This window comes from Gymnogyps californianus, unplaced genomic scaffold (genome assembly GCF_018139145.2).
Source record: "Gymnogyps californianus isolate 813 unplaced genomic scaffold, ASM1813914v2 HiC_scaffold_33, whole genome shotgun sequence".
In the NCBI taxonomy this organism is placed as follows: Eukaryota; Metazoa; Chordata; class Aves; order Accipitriformes; family Cathartidae; genus Gymnogyps; species Gymnogyps californianus.
This window is the reverse complement of record NW_026114213.1, coordinates 626301-649074: the sequence shown is the minus strand read 5'-3', so window position 1 is coordinate 649074 and position 22774 is coordinate 626301. Positions and strand designations below refer to the sequence as shown.

The following is a 22774-nucleotide window of genomic DNA, read 5'->3' as shown; positions in this document are numbered from 1 at the left end:
ATATTATACAAGAATTACGAGTGCTAATAAATATTAGCTAGACACCTACCTCTGACAGATCCTTTCAGCAGCTTAATGGCAGTCTGCGCCCCCACCCCAAGACAGAATAAACATAAGACCATTTACCATCGCGATGTGAATCTAGATGTTGCTTTGCAGAGCATGTCTCCCCTTTGATGTCCCCTGGTACTTCCATACCCAGTTTGTGATAGAATTCTCTCTGCTTTTTCATTTCCGCTGTTTAAAATTGTAAATATTAGTTACGCAATAATGTTCTAGCACAATATTTATCAAGGTATTCCAAAACACTCCTCTGTTCTGTAAAAGAAGCTTGTCAGGCAGGAATTGGTATTAGCCCTTTTTGCTACTTCTCTACTCTTGCTGCCATAATCGAGTTACCCCAGATCTTATTCTCGAGAGGCAGAATACTACCAAGTCATTTGCAGAGCTATTATTACACCATTCTGTTATTGCATATAAAATAAATTTTAAATACTATACCATACTTTGTGTTTTCCCCCTTCAATATTTCTGTAAAAATATTGGTTTTGAATTTTTATCCGTATTTCTGATTTTCAATATCCTAGAAACAATTTTAAAATAATCTCTTTACCTAAATGTCCTGGTTTCGGCTGGGACAGAGTTAACTCTCTTCTTAGTAGCTGGTACAGTGCTGTGTTTTGGATTTAGTGTGAGAATGATGTTGATAACACACTGATGTTTTAGTTGTTGCTAAGTAGCACTTATCTTAAGCCAAGGACTTTTCAGTTTCCCATGCTCTGCCAGCAAGCAGGTGTGCAAGAAGCTGGGAGGGAGCATAGCTGGGGCAGCTGACCTGAACTAGCCAAAGGGGTATTCCATACCATGGAATGTCATGCCCAGTATATAAACAGGGGGGAGTTGGCCAGGAGGGTCGGATCGCTGCTCTGGCATCGGTCAGCGGGTGGTGAGCAATTGCATTGTGCATCACTGTTTCCCCCCCTTTTTTTTTGTTATATTCCTTTTCATTACTATTATTATGTTTATTATATTTCATTATTATTATTGTTAGTATTATATTTTACTTTAGTTATTAAACTGTTCTTATCTCAACCCATAAGTTCTGCCTTCTTTCCTGATTCTCCTCCCCATCCCAACGGGAGCGGGGGATGGGGGGGAGCGAGGGAGCGGCTGTGTGGTGCTTGGCTGCTGACTGGGGTTAACTCATGACAGTCCTTTTTGGCGCCCAACGTGGGGCGTAAAGGGTTGAGATAATGACAGATCTGACCAGAGCATATTAAAATGAATTTGTTATAAGCATTCATTTTATTAGTTTAGTAGTCGCTGGTCACAATGTTGGTTTATTGGCTCTTAGAGTTGTGGCGCTCGTTCTTAGAGGTGTGTTATGTATCACCTCACTTGCCGTATGTAGTCCCTGTGCTGCTGCTTATCACCCATAAGGTGAGGTGGATTAAGGTTTTCGCTTTGCTGTACTATGTAACACTGGTTTGTGGTACGATAAAATTATCAGTTGTGGGACTAATCCGGTATTTGTACTCAGCATTGCCGTTATCTCCGTACTTCGGGAGCTATCTAGCACAAACTGTTAATAATTACACCCTTTACCTTTTCTCCTCGGAGAGCCAATCTATGGGGGAGACACCTTCCTTCACCTTCCCCTCCTCCTCCAGGCTAATTACAGCAGTGTTTGAGAATTTTGAAAATTTTGAATATCCTTGGAATGTTGAAACTAACATGGTCCTATTGCTAGGAACCAGCTTGTTCCTGAATGTGGTTCAGGTCTTGTTCAGGGTTAAACACCTATTTAAGAGGATCCACCAGAGATCTGCCCCAAGGCTGGAGAGTTATGAGTGGCAGGGTGTGTGGGGTAGCATAGGCAAATGCCTAGGACAGCAGGCACCTCCAGTGTTTTGGAACTTCACCCTTGAACAAGTGCAGAATCCTGAAAAACTAGGAGAACATTTGGCAAAAGTATGCTGTCACCCCAACAATTCCAGGGAGACACAAATCACTGCAAAGTGCTGGGGCCTGGCCCATGCCTACCGAGCCCTGTTCAACACTATTCAGTGCCCTCGAGGGAAAGTGAAGTTCTCTGGATCTGACAACAAAATGACAGCCCCTGCAGCCACTTCAACCCCGGCAAGAGCCACTGCAGCCCCTCCAGCCCCAGCAACAGGCACCGCAGCCCCTCCAGCCCCAGTGACAGGCACTGCAACCACGCCGACCCCAGCAACAGACACTGCAGCCCCTCTGACCCCAGCAACAGGCACTACGGTTACTGCAACGCCTGTGACAGGCACTGCAGCTGAACCAGAGAACCAACCCATGCCAGTATCAGTTGCCCCTGTACAGAAGAAGAAATACTCAAAAAAAGACAGCTCGCTTAGCGAAGGATGAAGGTGAACCAGGGTCATCACGAGAACAGGAGGAAGAGGCAGAACCGGAGATAATCACCCAGTCCCTATCCCTGAGTGAGCTGCGAGATATGTGAAAAGATTTCAGCCGTTGTCCAGGTGAGCACATTATCACCTGGCTGCTCCGATGCTGGGATAACGGGGCAAGTAGCTTGGAATTCGAGTGTAAGGAAGCCAAGCAGCTGGGATCCCTTTCTAGGGAAGGGGGCATTGACAAGGCGATTGGAAAAAAGACACAAGCCCTCAGCCTCTGGAGGCGACTCCTGTCAGGCGTGAGGGAAAGGTACCCCTTCAAGGAAGATGTTGTATGTCACCCAGGCAAGTGGACCACCATGGAGAGAGGTATCCAGTACCTGAGGGAATTAGCTGTGCGGGAGATGGTTTATTATGACCCGGACGATGCACAGTTACCCACAGATCCAGATGAAGTCCACTGCACACAACCCATGTGGCGGAAGTTTACACAGAGTGCACCATGGTCGTATGCCAATGCATTGGCAGTAATGGACTGGAAAGACGAAGAGGGACCAACAGTGGATGAATTGGCTCGCTGACTCCAGCAATATGAAGAAAGTCTCACTTCCTCCCTCATCTCGGCTGTGGAGAAACTGACAGACATACTAGCCGAGAAATGGTCCCAAGAGTTCCAGCGATTTGAGGATAAGTTCTGCCTCCCACCTGCACAGACCAATATCTCAGCTATTAGGAATAAGCATCCCTCTGCTCAAGAGAGAGGCGATAGAAGGTACACATCACGGGGCACCCTGTGGTCTTACCTGTGTGAGCACGGAGAGGATATGAGGAAGTGGGATGGAAAACCTACCTCGGTCCTAGATGCACGGGTACGGGAATTGCAAGGAAAAACAATCACAAATGAGGGTTCTTCCAGGAAAATTGCTGCTACAGCCTCCAGTGAGCACTGCGAGTGGTGTGGCAGACAGAGTGGAAGGGCTGATCTTACTCCTGATCCTATGAGAAGGAATTCTAATCCATTTTTACAAAGAGTGAGTGGAGAATCCTATGTCCAGGACTAGAGGGGCCCTGCCTCCAGCCAGGTGGAGGAGAAGGACAACCGGGTTTAGTGGACTGTGTGGATTCGATGGCCTGGCACATCAGATCCACAGGAGTATAAAGCCCTAGTAGACACCGGTGCACAGTGTACTCTAATGCCATCAAGCTATAAAGGGGTAGAAGCTATTTGTATTTCTGGGGTGACAGGGGGATCCCAACAGCTAACTGTATTGGAGGCTGAAGTAAGCCTAACTGGGAATGAGTGGCAAAAACACCCCATTGTGACTGGCCCAGAGGCTCCATGCATCCTTGGCATAGATTATCTCAGGAGAGGGTATTTCAAGGACCCAAAAGGGTACTGGTGGGCCTTTGGTATAGCTGCCTTGGAGATGGAGGCAATTGAACAGTTCTCCACCTTGACCGGTGGAGAAGGCAGCTGTGGAAGGCAGCTATATGGAATCCTATATGACAAGTTGCAGAAACTGCAGAAGGAGAAGGTGAATCGAGTCAGTTTGCAGAGGTGAAAGCCATCCAGCTGGCTTTAGACATTGCTGAACGAGAAAAATGGCCAATACTTTATCTCTATACTGACTCACGGATGGTAGCAAATGCTCTGTGGGGGTGGTTGCAGCAATGGAAGCAGAGTAACTGGCAACGCAGAGGTAAACCCATCTGGGCTGCTGCACTATGGCAAGATATTGCTGCCTGGCTAGAGAACCTGGTTGTGAAAGTACGTCATGTAGATGCCCACGTACCCAAGAGCCGGGCCGCTGAAGAACATCAAAACAATCAACAGGTAGACAAGGCTGCTAGGATTGAAGTAGCTCAGGTGGATCTGGATTGGCAGCATAAGGGTGAATTATTTATGGCTCGGTGGGCCCATGACACCTCAGGCCATCAGGGAAGAGATGCAACATATAGATGGGCTTGTGATCAAGGGGTGGACCTGACCATGGACACTATCACACAGGTCATCCATGAATGTGAAACATGCACTGCAGTCAAGCAAGCCAAGCAGTTAAAGCCTCTTTGGTATGGGGGACGATGGCTGAAATACAAATATGGGGAGGCCTGGCAGATTGACTATATCACACTCCCACAAACCCGTCAAGGCAAGCGCCATGTGCTTACAATGGTGGAAGCAACCACCGGATGGCTGGAAACATATCCCGTGCCCCATGCCACTGCCTGGAACACTATCCTGGGCCTTGAGAAGCAAGTCTTATGGCGACACAGTACCCCAGAAAGAATTGAGTCAGACAATGGGACTCATTTCCGAAACAACCTCATAGACACCTGGGCCAAAGAGCATGGCATTGAGTGGGTGTATCACATCCCCTATCATGCACCAGCCTCTGGGAAAATCGAGCAATACAATGGGTTGTTAAAGACTACATTGAGAGCAATGGGTGGTGGGACCTTTGAACATTGGGATACACATCTAGCAAAGGCCACCTGGTTAGTCAACACTAGAGGATCTGTCAATCGAGCTGGACCTGCCCAATCAGAACTTTTATGTACTGTAGAAGGGGATAAAGTTCCTGTAGTGCACATAAAAAATATGCTAGGGAAAGACAGTTTGGGTTACTCCTGCCTCAGGCAAAAGCAAACCCATTTGTGGGATTGCTTTTGCTCAAGGACCTGGGTGCACTTGGTGGGTGATGCAGAAGGACAGGGAAGCCCGGTGTGTGCCTGTATTGGGTCTAGCTGAGATGGAGTTAATTTTCCTCATAGCAGCCCTCATAGTGCTCTGTATTGGTAGCTAGAACAGTGTTGATAACACACCAGTGTTTTGGCTACTGCTGAGCAATGCTCCCACAGCATCAAGGCTGTCTCTCCAACATTGCCCCCCCCTCACCAGTAGGCTGGGGGTGGGCAAGATCTTGGGAGGGGACAGAACCAGGACAGCTGACCCAAACTGACCAAAGGGATATTCCGTACCATATGACATCTGCTCAGTATAAAAGCTAGGGGGAGGAGGAGGAAGGGGGGGCATTCATTTGTTTACATTTGTCTTCCGGAGCAACCACTACGCATACTGAAACCCTGCTTCCTGGGAAGTGGCCGAACATCGCCTGCTGATGGGAAGTAGAGAATAAAATCTTTTGTTTTCCTTTGCTTTCGTGCGCGACCTTTGCTTCTGCTTTATTAAACTGCCCTTATCTCGACCTACGAGCCTTTCGTTTTATTTTCTCCCCCTGTCCAATTGAGGAGGGGGAGTGATAGAGCGGCTTTGGTGGGCACCTGGCATCCGGCCAGGGTCAACCCACCACAGTCCTTTTTGGCGCCCAATGTGGGGCAAGACAACGGCAGTTTTGTATTAAGCGTGCTATAGCTATAGTAGTTATTAAGTGGCAAGCTCTTGTGCGTGTCATGGAGTTTGTTGGCTGCACTGCTTATCTATTTATTTCGCTGAGCTTGGGAACATGTTAATAGAAACAATGGCTCTATGTGCTTTGTCCTGGCATTGATGGCCTTGCTGTGCTGCGGGAGCTATCTTGTGGACAGGATGAGGGAATACATCTCCCTCTCCCTACCTGGGATTGATGTGGATGGTTTTATTATGCAAGCTCCCGAGGTCCTTGTTCACCCTTATGTGAGCTATTTAATACTATTAATTAATACTATTAGCATATTATGGGTTTTGTGGAATATGGCAAACTGACGCGCCACTTGATAGAAGGGTGCCTTGCCTACCCCAATGAAAACCAACAGCTTCTAGCACTGTACTGGGGCCTGGCCTGTGCCTATCGAGCCACAGTTCAGTACTCTCAGAGGACTGTGGTTGAGGCAGGGACCCAAACTGCATCTGAGAACACCATGGTTGAGATAGATAGGCACCCAAACAACAACAACAACAACTACAGTAATTGCCCCCATAGTGAAAAAGAAACAGTGGACAAGGTGGTCAATGGGTCCATACCCTTGATTAGTAAGGGAGGAGGAAGAAGAGGAAAGGTTTGATCAAGAAGCCGGTCCTTCGACAAAGAAATGGGAGGAAGGAGTGAGAGAACTCAGACAGGAAGCGGAAACTACCCGGTCCCTGACCTCATCAGAACTTCGAGACATGCGGAAAGATTACAGCCGCCAGCCAGGTGAGCGGATTGCTGCCTGGCTGCTCCAATGCTGGGATAGTGGGGCTGACAGTCAGCAACTGGAAGGTAAGGAAGCCCAACAGCTGGGATCTCTTGCTAGAAACCGGGGGATTGAGAGAGGAATTGGAAAAGAGGCAGCAATTTGCAGTCTCTGGAGACGGCTCCTCTCAAGTGTGAGGGCAAGATATCCATTCAAGGAAGAGCTTGAGAACTCCCCAGGAAAGTGGACTACTGCAGATGAAGGCATCCAGTACCTGAGAGAATTAGCGGTGCTGGAAGTCATCTACAGTGATCTAGACGATGATGAGGTCTCCAGAGATCCAGAGGATGTCCTGTGCACATGGGCCATGTGGAGGAAGGTGATTCAAAGTGCCCCAGCATCATATTCTAACAGCTTGGCAGCGATGTATTGCCCGGATATGGATACACCAACTGTGGAGAAAGTGTCTTCTTGGCTCCAAAACTTTGAAGAAAATCTCTGTACCTCCTCATCCCTACGGGCCAGCGCCTTGGCTGTCAGGGGCGCCCCAAGAAGTCAGTCCCCTCCTGCCCTGGTCAGAGGGAAAGGGAGCCCCAGGCGCATGCTGCGTGGTGCACTCTGGTTCTTCCTGCATGACCAGGGGGAGGACATGAGGGAGTGGGATGGTGAACCCACCTTTAAGCTGGAAGCCCGTGTATGTGAACTGAGAGGGAAGACAGCTGTTAAGAAGGGGCCACCCAAGAAGGCTGCCAGCTTAGTTGCTGTAGAGACACAAGAAGGCAATCGGCGATCTCCCAGACATAGAAGAAAGACTGAGATCACCTCCCTTGATCCTGGTGAGGGGACTTCTGGTCTGGCACTGCAAGGGTCAGACAGTGAATACTCCGACAAGGAACAGGAATAGAGGGTCCCTGCCTTCAGCCAGGAGGAGGAAAGGGATGACCGGGTGTACTGGACTGTGTGGATTCGACGGCCTGGCACATCAGACCCACAGAAGTATAGGGCTTTGGTAGACACTGGTGCACAGTGTACGCTGGTGCCATGAGGGTATAGGGGCACAGAACCCATCTGCATTTCTGGAGTGACAGGGGGATGCCAAGAATTGTCTGTATTGGAGGCTGAGGTGAGCTTAACGGGACAAGTGGGAAAAGCACTCCATTCTGACCGGCCCAGAGGCCCCTTGTATCCTTGGCATAGACTACCTCAGGAGAGGGTACTTCAAGGACCCAAACGGGTACCAATGGGTTTTTGGTGTAGCTACCGTGAACACAGAGAAGATCAAACAGCTATCTACCCTGCCTGGCCTCTCGGAAGATCCCTTCGTTGTGGGATTGCTGCGAGTTGAAGAACAGCAGGTGCCAATTGCTACCAGGACGGTGCACTGGCGGCAATATCGCACAAACCAAGACTCCTTGGCTCCCATCCATGAACTGATTCATCAACTGGAGAGCCAAGGAGTGATCAGCAAGACTCACTCACCTTTCAATAGTCCCATATGGCCAGTGCGAAAGTCTGACGGAGGGTGGAGGTTAACAGTAGACTATCGTGGCCTGAACAAAGTCATGCCACCACTGAGTGCTGCTGTACCAGACATGTTAGAGCTCCAATATGAACTGCAGTTGAAGGCAGCCAAGTGGTATGCTACAATTGACATCATTGCCAATGCGTTTTTTTCAATTCCTTTGGCAGCAGAGTGCAGGCCACAGTTTGCTTTCACGTGGAGGGGTGTCCAATACACCTGGAATCGACTGCCCCAGGGGTGGAAGCACAGCCCTACCATTTGTCATGGACTAATCCAAACTGCACTGGAACAGGGTGATGCCCCTGAACATCTACAATACATTGATGACATCATCATGTGGGGCAACAAGGCAGAAGAAGTGTTTGAGAAGGGAAAAAGAGTCATTCAGATTCTTCTGAAAGCTGGTTTCGCCATAAAGAAAAGCAAGGTCAAGGGACCTGCGCAGGAGATTCAGTTCTTGGGAGTAAAATGGCAGGATGGACGCCGTCATGGGCCTATGGATGTGGTCAACAAGATAGCAACTATGTCTCCACCAGCTAACAAGAAGGAAACACAAGCTTTCCTAGGCCTTGTGGGATTCTGGAGAATGCATATTCCAGGTTATAGACAGCTTGTGAGCCCTCTCTATCGAGTAACCCAAAAGAAGAACTATTTTGAGTGGGGCCTTGAGCAACAGCAAGCCTTTGAGCAGATCAAACAGGAGATAGCTCATGCGGTAGCCCTTGGGCCTGTCCGGACAGGACCAGCTGTGCAAAATGTACTCTACACTGCAGCCAAGGAGCATGGTCTCACCTGGAGCCTCTGGCAGAAAACACCAGGAGACATCTGAGGTCGACCATTAGGGTTTTGGAGCCGGGGGTATCGAGGATCAGAAGCCCACTACACCCCGACTGAAAAAGAGATACTAGCAGCATATGAGGGGGTTCGAGCCGCTTCAGAAATTGTTGGTACAGAAGCATATCTCCTCTTGGCACCACGATTGCCCGTGCTACACTGGATGTTCAAAGGAAACATCCCCTCTACACATCATGCAACCAGCGCTACATGGAGTAAGTGGGTAGCGTTGATCACACAACGAGCTCGACTGGGGAAACCCAACCACCCAGGAATCCTGGAAGAGACCATGGACTGGCCAGAAGGCAGAGATTTTGGAGCATTGCCTGAGGAGGTGGCTCGTGCCCAAGAGGCACCACCACCATATAATGAGTTATCAGAAGATGAAAGGCATTATGCTTTGTTTACTGATGGATCCTGTCGTGTGGTAGGAAACCATCGGAAGTGGAAAGCTGCTGTGTGGAGTCCCACATGACAAGTCGTTGAGGCCACTGAAGGAGAAGGTGAGTCAAGTCAGTTTGCAGAAGTGAAGGCCATCCAGCTAGCCCTCGAGATTGCTGAACGAGAAAAGTGGCCAGTACTCTATCTCTCTACTGACTCCTGGAGGGTGGCTAATGCCCTATGGGGGTGGCTGCAGCAGTGGAAGAAGACCAATTGGCAGCGCAGGGGTAAACCCACCTGGGCTGCTGCATTATGGCAGGACATTGCTGCCCGGGTAGAAAACATGGCTCTAAAGGTACGTCATGTAGATGCTCACATGCCCAAAAGCCGCACCACTGAAGAACATCGAAACAATGAACAGGTAGACAAGGCTGCCAAAATCGAAGTATCTCAGGTAGACCTGGACTGGGAGCGTAAGGGTGAGCTATTTGTAGCTCGATGGGCCCACGAAACATTGGGACATCTAGGGAGAGATGCAACATACAGATGGGCTTGTGATCGAGGGGTGGATCTAACCATGGAGGCCATCACACAGGTCACTCATGAATGTGAAACATGTGCTGCAATCAAGCGAGCCACACGAGTAAAGTCTCCCTGGAACAGAGGGCGGTGGCTGGGTTTTCAATATGGCGAGGCCTGGCAAATTGACTATATTGGACCACTGCCACGAACACGCCAAGGCAAGCGCTACATGGTCACCATGGTGGAAGCAACTACTGGTTGGCTGGAAACATACCCTGTAAACCATGCCACTGCCCGAAACACCATCTTAGGCCTTGAAAGGCAAATTTTGTGGTGACATGGTACCCCAGAAAGAATTGAGTCAGATAATGGGACTCATTTCTGGAATAACCTCATAAACTCCTGGGCAAAGAAACACGGCATTGAGTGGGTGTATCACATCCCCTATCACCCACAAGCCTCTGGAAAGATTGAGAGATATAATGGACTGTTAAAGACTATGTTGAGAGCATTGGGCAATGGGGCATGGAAGCACTGGGATACAAATTTAGCAGAAGCCACTTGGCTGGTTAACACCAGAGGATCTGCTAACCGTCCTGGTCCTGCCCAAACAAAACCCTTACATGCTGTGGGAGGAGATAAGGTCCCCGTAGTGCACATGGGGAAGTGGCTGGGGAAGGCGGTGTGGGTTGCTCCTTCCATGGGAAAAGGCAAGCCCATTCATGGGATTGTCTTTGCTCAAGGACCTGGGTGTACTTGGTGGGTAATGCGGAAGGATGGGGAGACCTGGTGTGTGCCTCAAGGAGATTTAACCTTGGGGGAAAAATCATCTGTGATGTGAGTTGTATGTTGTAGGAAGTAATGTAGCAGGAATGACCTGAACCAATGAAGAGTGAGTTTCACAAGGAACCAGGCGAGTGCAATGATGACCCAAACCAAGCCGGTGTTGGTGCTCAACAATCAAACATACTGCTTCTCCTGTCCTGAACACCCATCTTGACAGATGGGGCCCAAGTCATAGCCTGTTTGTGAACATCTGGAGGAGTGCAAGAAGCCCATGGAATGGGAGAGTAATATCTCTCTGTTAAAGGAGAGGGGACAGTAGTTAATGAGAATGTGTAAATCTGTATGTTGGGTATAAAGATGGTTTAAGTATGTAGTTTAAGTCATAAGTGTTGGTAAGAAGGGATTTCAGTAATGAGAATTAAATACGATGAGATGGTTAGAAGATATATGTATATGTGTGTATTAAATTATGTGGGACCTGAGCATGACGGAAATGGTATGGAATAAGGGGTGGAGATTGTATTGGGTCTAGCTGAGATGGAGTTAATTTTCCTCATAGCAGCCCTCATAGTGCTCTGTATTGGTAGCTAGAACAGTGTTGATAACACACCAGTGTTTTGGCTACTGCTGAGCAATGCTCCCACAGCATCAAGGCTGTCTCTCCAACATTGCCCCCCCCTCACCAGTAGGCTGGGGATGGGCAAGATCTTGGGAGGGGACATAGCCAGGACAGCTGACCCAAACTGACCAAAGGGATATTCCATACCATATGACATCTGCTTAGTATAAAAGCTAGGGGAGGAGGAGGAAGGGGGGGCATTCGTTTGTTTACGTTTGTCTTCCGGAGCAACCACTACGCATACTGAAACCCTGCTTCCTGGGAAGTGGCCGAACATCGCCTGCTGATGGGAAGTAGAGAATAAAATCTTTTGTTTTCCTTTGCTTTCGTGCACGACCTTTGCTTCTGCTTTATTAAACTGCCCTTATCTCAACCTATGAGCCTTTCGTTTTATTTTCTCCCCCTGTCCAGTAGAGGAGGGGGAGTGATAGAGCGGCTTTGGTGGGCACCTGGCATCCGGCCAGGGTCAACCCACTACAGTGCCTCAAGGGGATTTGATTTTAGGTGAGAACAGCCAATGAATTAAATTGTATGATATTAATTGCTATATAATCTTGCCACTGTATGTCATCATTATTATAATTGTTATATGCTATATTAATGGTATTACAGTAAGAATTACTTAGATTAATGAAGCATGAACTTTGACAAAACTGAGTGAAGTGCAGTAGTGATGGAACCAGGACTGACTTCAGCATGCAACAATCCAACACTACACACCATCCTTCTGCTGCGCCCAATGTCACCTGCCTGCCACATCACACCAAAGCCCAATCCTGTTCTGCCGACTGAGCAGACTTTGCACCATCCCTCCTGCCCAGACAGACTGTTACGATAGATGGAGCCCAAAGTCATGGACTGAATGAACTCAACAGACATTTGGTAGAGATGGCCCATAGACCACAGGAATGATATCTGTTTGTATATATTAAAAGACAGGAAAAGTGGTGGTGATTAATTGGAAATGTATCAGAAAGTGTGGGATCTGGGCATGACATAAATGGTATAGAATAAGGGGTGGATATTGTCCTGGTTTCGGCTAGGACAGAGTTAACTCTCTTCTTAGTAGCTGGTACAGTGCTGTGTTTTGGATTTGGTGTGAGAATGATGTTGATAACACTCTGATGTTTTAGTTGTTGCTAAGTAGCGCTTATCTTAAGCCAAGGACTTTTCCATTTTCCATGCTCTGCCAGCAAGCAGGTGTGCAAGAAGCTGGGAGGGAGCATAGCCGGGGCAGCTGACCTGAACTAGCCAAAGGGATATTCCATACCATGGAATGTCATGCCCAGTATATAAACAGGGGGGTGTTGGCCGGGAGGGGCGGATCACTGCTGGGGCATCGGTCAGCGGGTGGTGAGCAATTGCACTGTGCATCACTGTTTTTTTTCTCCTTCCCCCCCCCCCTTTTATTTTGTTATATTCCTTTTCATTACTATTATTATTATTATTATATATATTATTATATTATTATATTATATTACTTTAGTTATTAAACTGTTCTTATCTCAACCCACGAGTTCTGCCTTCTTTCCCGATTCTCCTCCCCATCGCACCGGGAGCAGGGGGAGGGGACGGGGAGTGAGGGAGCAGCTGTGTGGTGCTTGGCTGCTGACTGGGGTTAAACCACAACACTAAACTTGCTTATAAATGTCTGATAATGTCCTCACTTGACAGCTTAATTGGATTGAAATATTCTACTTAAATAAAAGTAGCAACACACCACTGAAAAATAATACTGAACAATTACTATAAAGCATTCCTTTAGTTCAACAGATTCATTATCAAAGTAGATTATAAGAACACAAATGCAAAGGTACCTGCTAGCAAAGGATTTAAGTACATCTTAGGAGAAGAAAAATTCACTGAAACTAAAAGTTATGCTATATTAGTATTCTACCTCTGAGAACTCTGCAAAGCTGTCAAAAAAGACATGAATATGTACATAGTTTATGAAAGAAGAATGTATGCAATTTATAGAATGCCAACATGAAAAAGTTGTAGAGCTATTTAGGTTTACATAATGTTACTTTTCCCTGAAATAACACCAGTATTTTCATTTCTGAAGTTTTTTCAGTAACACTGCTAGTACAAGTCTAAAATTAAAAAAAGCACTGAAGTATAGAGGAAAAGTAGTGCTAGAACTGGAACAAGTGAAGACGGTATTTTTCATCCCCCCATGAACATTTTCCTCACTTCCTCCTTTCGTTAATGTAAAGGAACTATGTGTAAATCTAACATTCAGTAAAAATAGGTCATACCAGAAAACTTACCTTCTTGGAGGCCTGGCACAAGTTTGTAAACAATATCTTGCATTGTTCTATCATGACTAGCAGGAAGAAAAAGAAAAATTGAAGGTTTAAATTAGCCATCTTGATTCAAAACATTTCTCTTAAAGAGATTCAGTATTAAATCAACTCTACAAACCTCTAAAGTCTTGTAAGAAATAAAAACATTTATCTTGGATAACTGAAATATCAAACATGAGATAACAGTAACAAGAAAGGAATGCAGATAAGGTTCAGGCTAAGACAAGAACTGACAAAAGTTAAACTGAAAAAGGTTTAACAGAAATGCTAGGAAGGATGCTAGGAAGGATGATCTTTATGATGCAAAGGATGGCATCCTGTGAGAGATGCCATATACTTGCATGTGTATCAGTAACATAACTCTCAAAATTCCTTGACAATTTTGACAAAAGCATTTTTTAATTTTCTGTTTCTAGACACTAGACACTTTTCTATTTCTAGAAACTAGACTGTTTCTTATCCCTTTTAATTAATCTCTCGTGTTGGTAGGTTGTTTAGTTAACCATACTGGGCTTTTTAAAAAACATGAGGAAAAAAACCTATAGGGGAAAAAAAGAAGAGAACAAAGGAAAGAAAATTTGCGTTTGCTCTTATAATCCAGCATTTTACCCGAGAGCAACATCATGTAGCTCAGAATTCCATCTAGCTAACAAGGGTGGAACAAAAAAAGACAGACTGATCCAGCACATAAGGAAGGAAATGGTGGGGAAGCAGGACTGGTTAAGATTCTAAATACTGATGTTTTCAACCAAAGTTTAACTACAAGCTGTCATTTCCTGAATTACTCTAAAACAAGTCATTGCCTGAAAGGACCAGAACATTACCCTGACTTCCAAACTATAAATAAAATCCAATACAAGCTAAAATGTCAGCCTCAGCTGCTACCAGGGCATTAACCCCAGAAGAATTTACAATACCAAACTCCAGCTTTGACTCTCAGGTTAGGATTTTTAAATGTCATTTACAGATTGCAGGAACATCTCCAAAAACTTTTCAATCTAAATTAATTATTTTAGCCACCAGCATGAAAGCAGAGGTGAGAATTTAACAGCATTCTTAATGATGAAACATGAGATGTGTTTGTTTTACCTATTCCCCAGATGGATAGGGATGAATTAGATCACAGATTCTTGTAACTAAGGCATAATACAAAGTTCCTCCCTATTAATTCTCTATTGAAGAAACCACAGACTTCCAAAAGCAGGTTGGACAAAGGCTATCTGTTTTGATCTTTAAGGGACAGTATTTTGTAACTAGCTCAGGAAAATACTTCTCTAGGAGGGCATCTTCATTTTTCGAAGCAGTAGAGCAAAGAACCTAGACTGAAGAAGGGGATCAATTTTTAAAAAGACATAATACTGTGCATTCAGTGTCCACAAACAACTGTCAAATCCACTTCTAACTACTCAATTTGAGGCTATGCTCCCAGGCCTCTCTTAGCATTGAAAACAGGCTTCTGAACCAATACATGGATGTATTCCTGTAACTTTACAGAGGACAACCATGTTGTCTTAAGTGCCATTTGTTTCTTCTTGCCTACTGGCATGGATTTGTCATTACTGTTTTGTCATATTTCAAAATACACTCTAGTACAGTCTCTACATCATTCTCGGAAGGTATAAGAAAAACCTATCTTATTTCTGACTCCTGAAGGGGACTCAAGTTTTGAGCAATTCAGAAAGTTTTTATAGGACATGCACAATTCTCAGTGAAAGTAGAGAAAGAATCAAATTCATTATCTATAGCCACTTCTTCAAAAGCTGCACTAGAACTGAGACGTCCACATTTGAAGCAGTGCCACAAACGAAAAGAAACTTTGCATGGAGGTAGACAAGAGTCTACACAACATGCAGCAGCTATTGTGAACATACTGTCTCAATACATTTCTATCAATGAAAGTTGCTATGGTACAAATCTCTAGTGCAGATCTGGCCAAGTCAGGTGGTATAAACATTTGACTGATACCTTTGAAATTTTTAAAATGAGAGGAAACTGTTGAAGAAAAAGAAAGGTAATGTACAAATAAACAGAAAATACACTGAAAAAGAAGGAAATTATGATACAGCACCCCGTTCATTTTAGGTCACACAGTAAGGGAGCCCTGTATGGGAACTGAAAGAAGTAGGCACAAATCTTTCAGAGACTGTTCCATTCAAGATGTTGAAGCCACTATAACTTTTCTGCTACCATCTTTCTCATCTGCACCTATGAACTAAACAGTTCTTTGAAAGACTAAATCAACAATAATGCTGTGTATTTGCAAAGTCTTTGAACACACCCTCTCAGTCACTGAAAACCACTGTCCAACTGCCAGTCATTGTTCTGAAGATTTAATACAAGTGTAATTCATGTAGATGTTCCATATGTGCAACCTCTATGATCCAGGCATACAAAACAGGAAATAACTAAATCTCATTAAACTTCACTCAGGAATTAAACAATAAAGTATTGTGTTTGTCTGATTCAAGAGAAAAGGATTTGCTTCAAAAGAATTGCAAATTCACAGCAGAATTCAATACCTTACCTCTTTTATATAAATCTTCTATCTTCTAATCAAGCTTCTTTATATATATTTAAAATATTGATAAGCAAATAAAAAAATGTAGAGAGAAATTGTACTGTATTTGAGAGGTTTGTACAGCCTAGAGAGTAACTAGTTGTGCTTTTCCTTTCATACTGCACACTTACCCGATATACTGTAATGGATGGCTCTGGTGTATAACAATCCGACATGTTGGACAGGTGTTGTTTTCCTCCAAATACTTCACCAAGCAGCTTCTACAGACTAATAACAAGAACATTAATAATTAAAAAGAAATAAAACAAGATGTAGTTTGAAGAAACTTGTGAGGTTGCCGGGGGTATCTGAGTGGGTTTCTGACACCCTTGGATTGTGCCTGTGGAGGGATCGGCCGGCAGACAACAGGTCTTGCGAGAGGGGCGGGCAAGAGTTGGGCGGTGCTGGCAGTCCCCATGGCCAGTTCAAACCCCGGGAAGCCACATATAACCAGCACCTAGTGAGTGCTAGCGACCAAGAGTGTGGCATCAGTTGGGAGTGGTGTCGGCAGTTTTCATGAAAAGACCAGCGCACTCTGTCCGTTGTTGGGCTGCTGCCTGCTCTGCTCACCTGCAGGCTTAGGCTGCAGCCCTGATGGTCACCCCAACTAACTGGTGGCTGTGCAAGCCTACCCAGAAACTTGAGGTCTCCAGGGAATTAGAATTAGAAGGATGACATCTTTCAAAAGAATTACTATTCTATAAGTAAGTGGGCCATTATTTTTCTGAGAACTACAAGGAGACTGTGACCTGCCGAAAGAAAAAGGTGTCCATTCACTGCAACTGCAAGGCTGAGGCTGAAACCCAAACAGAAGCACTACAGCCTACCTATGCTGATGTCTCCACCCAAACAGACCTCCCAAGAACTGAAATAGCTGTCCAGACCTCAGGTTGCATGGAGCTGCAGCACCTGGAAGTCCCCCTAACACCTGAAGGCAGCGGTGGATGTCATAGCTGCAAGTGTGCCCAGCTAGAAGAACTCCTCAAACAAGTAGCTATGTTACAAGAGGAGCTCAACAGGCAGCATGGTATCCGGGAACGTGAGCGGGAGATTTGATACATGGTATTGTGCACTGTCCCAGGCTGAGCAACAGCCCGGCCTTAAGGCTGTGCAAGGGGAAGGTAAGCCTGAATTCAACCTCAAGCTGACTGACACAAGAAACTCACAAGATGAAGGAGACTGGACCCTTGTCTCTGCTCGGGGCAGAAGGAAGAACCTTCCCCCTTCCCCTAAAGTGCTCCTGCATAACAGAGACAACGTTCTGGGGTTGGAGAATGAAGAGCACATGAGTAATGAACAGGATCCAGGAAAAGCTGACCATGCAAAGTTGATCCAACCACCCACCCACATTAGAACCAGTGCCACCAGAAAAGCACATAAAATATTAGTAATTGGAGATTCCTTACTGAGAGGCACCAAAGCACCCATTTGCCATCCAGACAACTTCTCTAGAGAAGTTTGCTGCCTACCAGGAGCTCACATCTGCGATGTCACTGAGAGGCTGCTGAGCCTGGTGAACCCTACAGATTATCATCTGCTCCTACTTTTCCACGTAGGGTCCAATGATACTGCGACGAGGCAACTTAGAACCATCAAAAGAGACTATATGTCCCTCGGAGCAATGTTAAAAGGATCTGGAGCACAGGTGGTGTTCTCCTCTATCCTCCCAGTCAGAGGAAGGGGTTCAGGAAGAAGAAGACGAATTGAACAGGTGAATGCCTGGCTGTGTGGCTGGTGCCATGCTCAAGGTTTTGGCTTCTATGATCATGGATCTACCTTTGAGAAGCTGGGTCTGTTGGGAGCTGATGGGATTCACCTGACCAAGTGGGGCAAGAGGGTCTTCACCAACAAGCTGGCCAGACTTATAAGGAGGGCTTTAAACTAGATTTAGCAGGGGAAGGGGATGGAGTTCTGAGCAACAGACAAGAGCCAGGGGCTGCTGATGTATTAGGAACCAACAGGGGAACACCTATGAAAAGCCTCAAAGGAATTAGGGCATGTTCCTCTAAAAAGGTGACAAGGCTGATAGTCCAGCTGAAGTGCCTCTATACCAATGCACGCAGCATGGGTAACAAAGAGGAGGAGCTGGAAGCCACTGTGCAGCTAGAAAGCTATGATCTTCTCACTGAAACATGGTGGGACGGATCGCATGACTGGAGTGCTGCAATCGATGGCTATAAACTGTTCAGAAGGGACAGGCAAGGAAGGAGAGGTAGGAGGGGTGCCCTCTTTGTAAAAAAAATGGACTGACTGCACAGAGCTGTCTTTGAAAAACAGCAATGAACAGGTTAAGAGCTTATGGGTAAAAATTAGGGGCCAAGCCAACAAAGGAAACCTTGTGGCTGGTGTTTCCTACAGGCCACCCGATCAAGGGGAGCCTATGGATCAAGCGTTCTTACTTTGACTACAGGAAACATCACAATCACAGGCTCTGATCCTGCTGGGAGACTTCAATCACCCTGACATATGCTGGAAAAGCAGCACAGCAAGGTGTAAGCAGTCCAGGAGACTCTTGGTGTGCATCGAGGATAATTTCTTAATCCAGGTGATAGACAGCCCAACCAGAGGAGAAGGGTTACTGGACCTGTTGCTCACCAACACAGATGAACTAATTGGAGAGGTCAAGACTGCTGGCAGCCTGGGCTGCAGTGATCATGCCCTGGGTGGGATTCACAATCTTGAGAGCTATGGGCCAGGTGAAGAGTGGAGTCAGGACCCTGAATTTTAGGAGAGCAAACTTTCAGTTGTTTAAGGAATTAGTGGATGGGACCCTCTGGGAAGATGCCCTCAGGGACAAAGGAACTGAACAGAGCTGGCAGCTCCTTAAGGACATTTTTCTTAGAGCACAAGAACTATCGATTTCCATGTGTAAGAAATCGGGCAAGGAAGGCAGGAGACCGGCATGGCTGAGTAAGGACCTCCTGGTCAAACTAAAGTGTAAGAAGGAAATGCATAGGCAGTGGAACCAGGGACATGTATCCTGGGAAGAATATAGGGATGCTGCCCAGATACATAGGGATGGGATCAGGAAAGCTAAGGCGCAGTTGGAGCTGAATTTGGCAAGGGATGCGAAGAATAATAAAAAGGACTTCTACAGGTATGTTGGCCAGAAAAGGAAGATTAAAGAAAATGTACCCCCCCCGATAAATAAGACGGGGAACTAGTGACAACCGACATGGAGAAGGCTTAGGTACTCAACAATTATTTTGCCTCAGTTTTCAATGGTAATCTCTCTTCCCACATCTCTCAAGCCCCTGAACCTCAAGGCAGGGACTGGGGGAATAAAGTCCTTCCTGTCGTAGGAGAAGTTCAGGTTTGAGACCACCCGAGGAACCTGAACGTGCACAAGTCCATGGGACCCGACCAGATGCATCCCAGGGTCCTGAGGGAATTGGCTGATGTAGTTGCCAAGCCACTCTCCATCATATTTGAAAAGTCATGGCAGTCAGGCAAAGTCCCCAGTGACTAGAAAAAGGGAAACATCACGCCCATTTTTAAAAAGGGTAAAAATGAGGACCCTGGGAACTACCGACCAGTCAGCCTAACCTCCGTGCCCAGTAGTATCATGGAACAGATCCTCCTGGAAGACATGTCGAATCATATGGGGGACAGAGAGGTGATTAGAGACAGCCAACATGGCTTCAGCAAGGGCAAATCATGCCTGACTAATCTAGTGGCCTTCTACGATGGAGTGACTGCATCAGTGGACAAGGGAAGAGCTACGGATGTCATCTACCTGGACTTCTGTAAGGCCTTTGATATGGTCCCCCACAACATTCTTGCCTCGAAATTGGAGAGATATGGGTTTGACGGATGGACTGTTAGGTGGATAAGAAACTGGCTGGATGGCCGCGTCCGAAGAGTTCTAGTCAACAGCTCAATGTCCAAGTGGAAACCAGTAATGAGTGGTATCCCTCAAGGGTCTGTACTGGGACCGATACTATTTAATATCTTCATCAATGACATAGACAGTGGGATTGAGTGCACCCTCAGCAAGTTTGCAGATGACACCAAGCTGAGTGGTGCAGTTGAATCACTAGAGGGAAGGGATGCCATCCAGAGGGACCTTGACAGGCTTGAGGAGTGGACCCCTGCGAACCTCATGAAGTTCAACAAGGCCAAGTGCAAGGTCCTATACCTGTATCAAGGCAATCCCCAACATCAGTACAGGCTGGATGATGAATGGATTGAGAGCAGCCCTGCAGAGAAGGACTTGGAGATACTGGTGGATGAAAAATTGGACATGAGCCGGCAATGCACATTTGCAGCTCAGAAAGCCAATCGTATCCTGGGCTGCATCAAAAGAAGTGTGGCCAGCAGGTCGAGGGAGCTGATTCTCCCCCTCTACTCCGCTCTCATGAGACCCCACCTGGAGTACTGTGTCCAGCTCTGGGGTCCCCAGAACAAGAAAGACATGGACCTGTTAGAGCGAGTCCAGAGGAGGGGCACGAAAATGATCAGAGGGCTGGATCACCTCTCCTATGAGGAAAGGCTGAGAGAGTTGGGGTTGTTCAGCCTGGAGAAGAGAACATTTTTAATGAACATTTTTCATTACTGTTCTCAATTCAGAGAAATGATGCATTGTAGCTATGGTAAGAAAATTATATCTAGTTGGAGTCTTCCTAACAAAACATGCTTAAATTTGGAACACACTCCCATTCCCAAAGTTACTAGAACAGCATTTCAAATAGGTCAGTAGCATATTTACTTGTACTGTTCAGCTTTCACAAAGGATGTTACGGACCCTGCATGCCATTAATATACATAGCCTATTTGCTGTTTATCATGGATGCATGTAGAAGAAAAATGCGTTATGATAATAAACCTTTGGCAAAAGAGTAATTTCTTTTTCCTCAAGCCAGATGCTTTGAATCATTTTATTCAAATTCAATTTAACTTTTCACTTTCACAAAATACACTACAATTAGACTTCAATCAGAAAATTAAATGAGGAAAGGTCTTTAGTATACAGATAAAAACTGTTAAAATGGATACTACAGAGCAGCATGCTTTTGGAACTGTTTCTAAGTCTATACACAACCATATATTTGATTCAAAGAAAAACAATTCCCTCATTTTAACCAGTACTACTGTTTTTTCACTAATAATACATTACAGTATTAAGTGTTTTCCTGACCTGAAGTTCTAAACGAACTCCAGCTCAAACTTCAGAAATTAAAAAAGCTCAAGTTACCTAAATTATATATATTTTTTTTATTATTAGAAAAGGTTAAACATCTTTTCCTTAAACAGTGATTCCTTTAATCTTAGGCAGCCCTACAACAGCCCTTATGGTATAAGGCAAGATAACTGTAGCTGTAGTGCCATCTACCTCTCAGACATGATGGTATATTTGAATAAACACCAGTTAAAGCCAAAAAAGTCATTACATTTGCTTTGCTTATATATTGTATTTACATATTTAAGATGAAATTACTGTTGCTGGTAGAGGTTATTATTGGACCAATCCTAGTAATTTTGCCCACTAAGCCTAGATCTTGCATTACAGTCTGCTCCAGTGGTATATACTAGCAGATCCAGTTGCAAGGGTGAGGCCATAACCTGTTTGAACCAAGTAAACAGAAGAACCAAACCCATCTTCTAAAACCACTAACTTCTCACTTGCCATCAGTAGATCCTCCAGTTTTGAATAAGGAGATCCCAACCTCTCCTAAACTAAACTCAGCACAGGTCAGCTCAGTTTGTCACAGACAAACTAAAAAGGTACAAATGAAGAAACAAAGTGGGAAAACTCACTTTCCCTATAGCTGTTCTTTAAAAAGCTGCTCCCTACCCTTCCACCCATAATATGAGGCTATGTCTCCCCTCAGAATTAATACCATAAGTCTAAGGATGAAACCAAAAGCAACAAAAATTTCCGAAAACATAAATTTATATTAAGGGACATTCCACAAGACACCCCATAGGTTTGCTCTAAAAATGCATTCCTGAGAAATGGCATGGCCTATGTGAACTGATCACACCTGCTTGCAGTACATGTTTCAGGGTTACAAATAAATAAATAAATACATTTTAGAACAATGAAAAAGTGACCCTCTAGCAAGACTAATTTTAATAGTTAACGGCAGCGTTACAGAATTTGGGACAAACAAAGCAAAAGCCTAGATTAGGGTTCTAAATGCTTTACTCCAAACAGAACACCAAGGAACTTGAGATTTGGAGCACATGGAGAAGGGACTCAAGAATGAGCTACAAAAAGGAATGGGAAGAAAACCAAGAAAAGCAAATACATTAAAGCTGATGAACAGCATCTAGAAATCAAATGTAGTGGAAAAAATTATTTCTGGCAAATCTGAAACATCATATCATCTCTGTAAAGCATGCCACATTTCTTCTAATATTCAGCAGAAAAACTACATTCCTAAACATATACATTACCATTTACTATATATGGTTTCAAGTTTGTTCTCCTTATTTGTCTCACAAAACAATATATTTTTGTTGAAAAATTATAAGTGCATAGCAAAGCTTGCATTATTCTGGCTGAAACACAGTAAAACTTTAAACTTCAACTAAAACTGTTAAAACATCTAGCACATCAAGTAAAAAAACAATTTTAGCTTACTCACAGCATTATATTCCTACTTACAAGTATGTAAGCATTCTGTTACAGTGGTGGCATCAATCAGGTATCCGTTACATAAATGACAGGTTATATGGACATTAATGTCCCAAAGCTTAATCTTTCTAGTCATCATCTTTGGTATCTGTAAAAAAAAAAAAAAA

General features: G+C 45.1%; 1 protein-coding gene across 1 annotated transcript in view; it reads right to left on the bottom strand.

The window, feature by feature from the left end:
* The window catches only part of LOC127028493 (polycomb group RING finger protein 3-like), a 52342-nt gene extending 29584 nt beyond the window's left edge, over positions 1-22758 (bottom strand). Inside the window, exons 1-4 of the mRNA XM_050914256.1 lie at positions 22638-22758; positions 16159-16255; positions 13435-13490; positions 127-237 (exon numbers count right to left, since the gene is read on the bottom strand). Of these exons, the coding sequence (XP_050770213.1) occupies positions 127-237; positions 13435-13490; positions 16159-16255; positions 22638-22746 (373 nt within the window). The 5' untranslated portion in view covers positions 22747-22758. The remainder of the gene's footprint in view (positions 1-126; positions 238-13434; positions 13491-16158; positions 16256-22637) is intronic.
* Between the last annotated feature and the right edge of the window lie 16 nt (positions 22759-22774).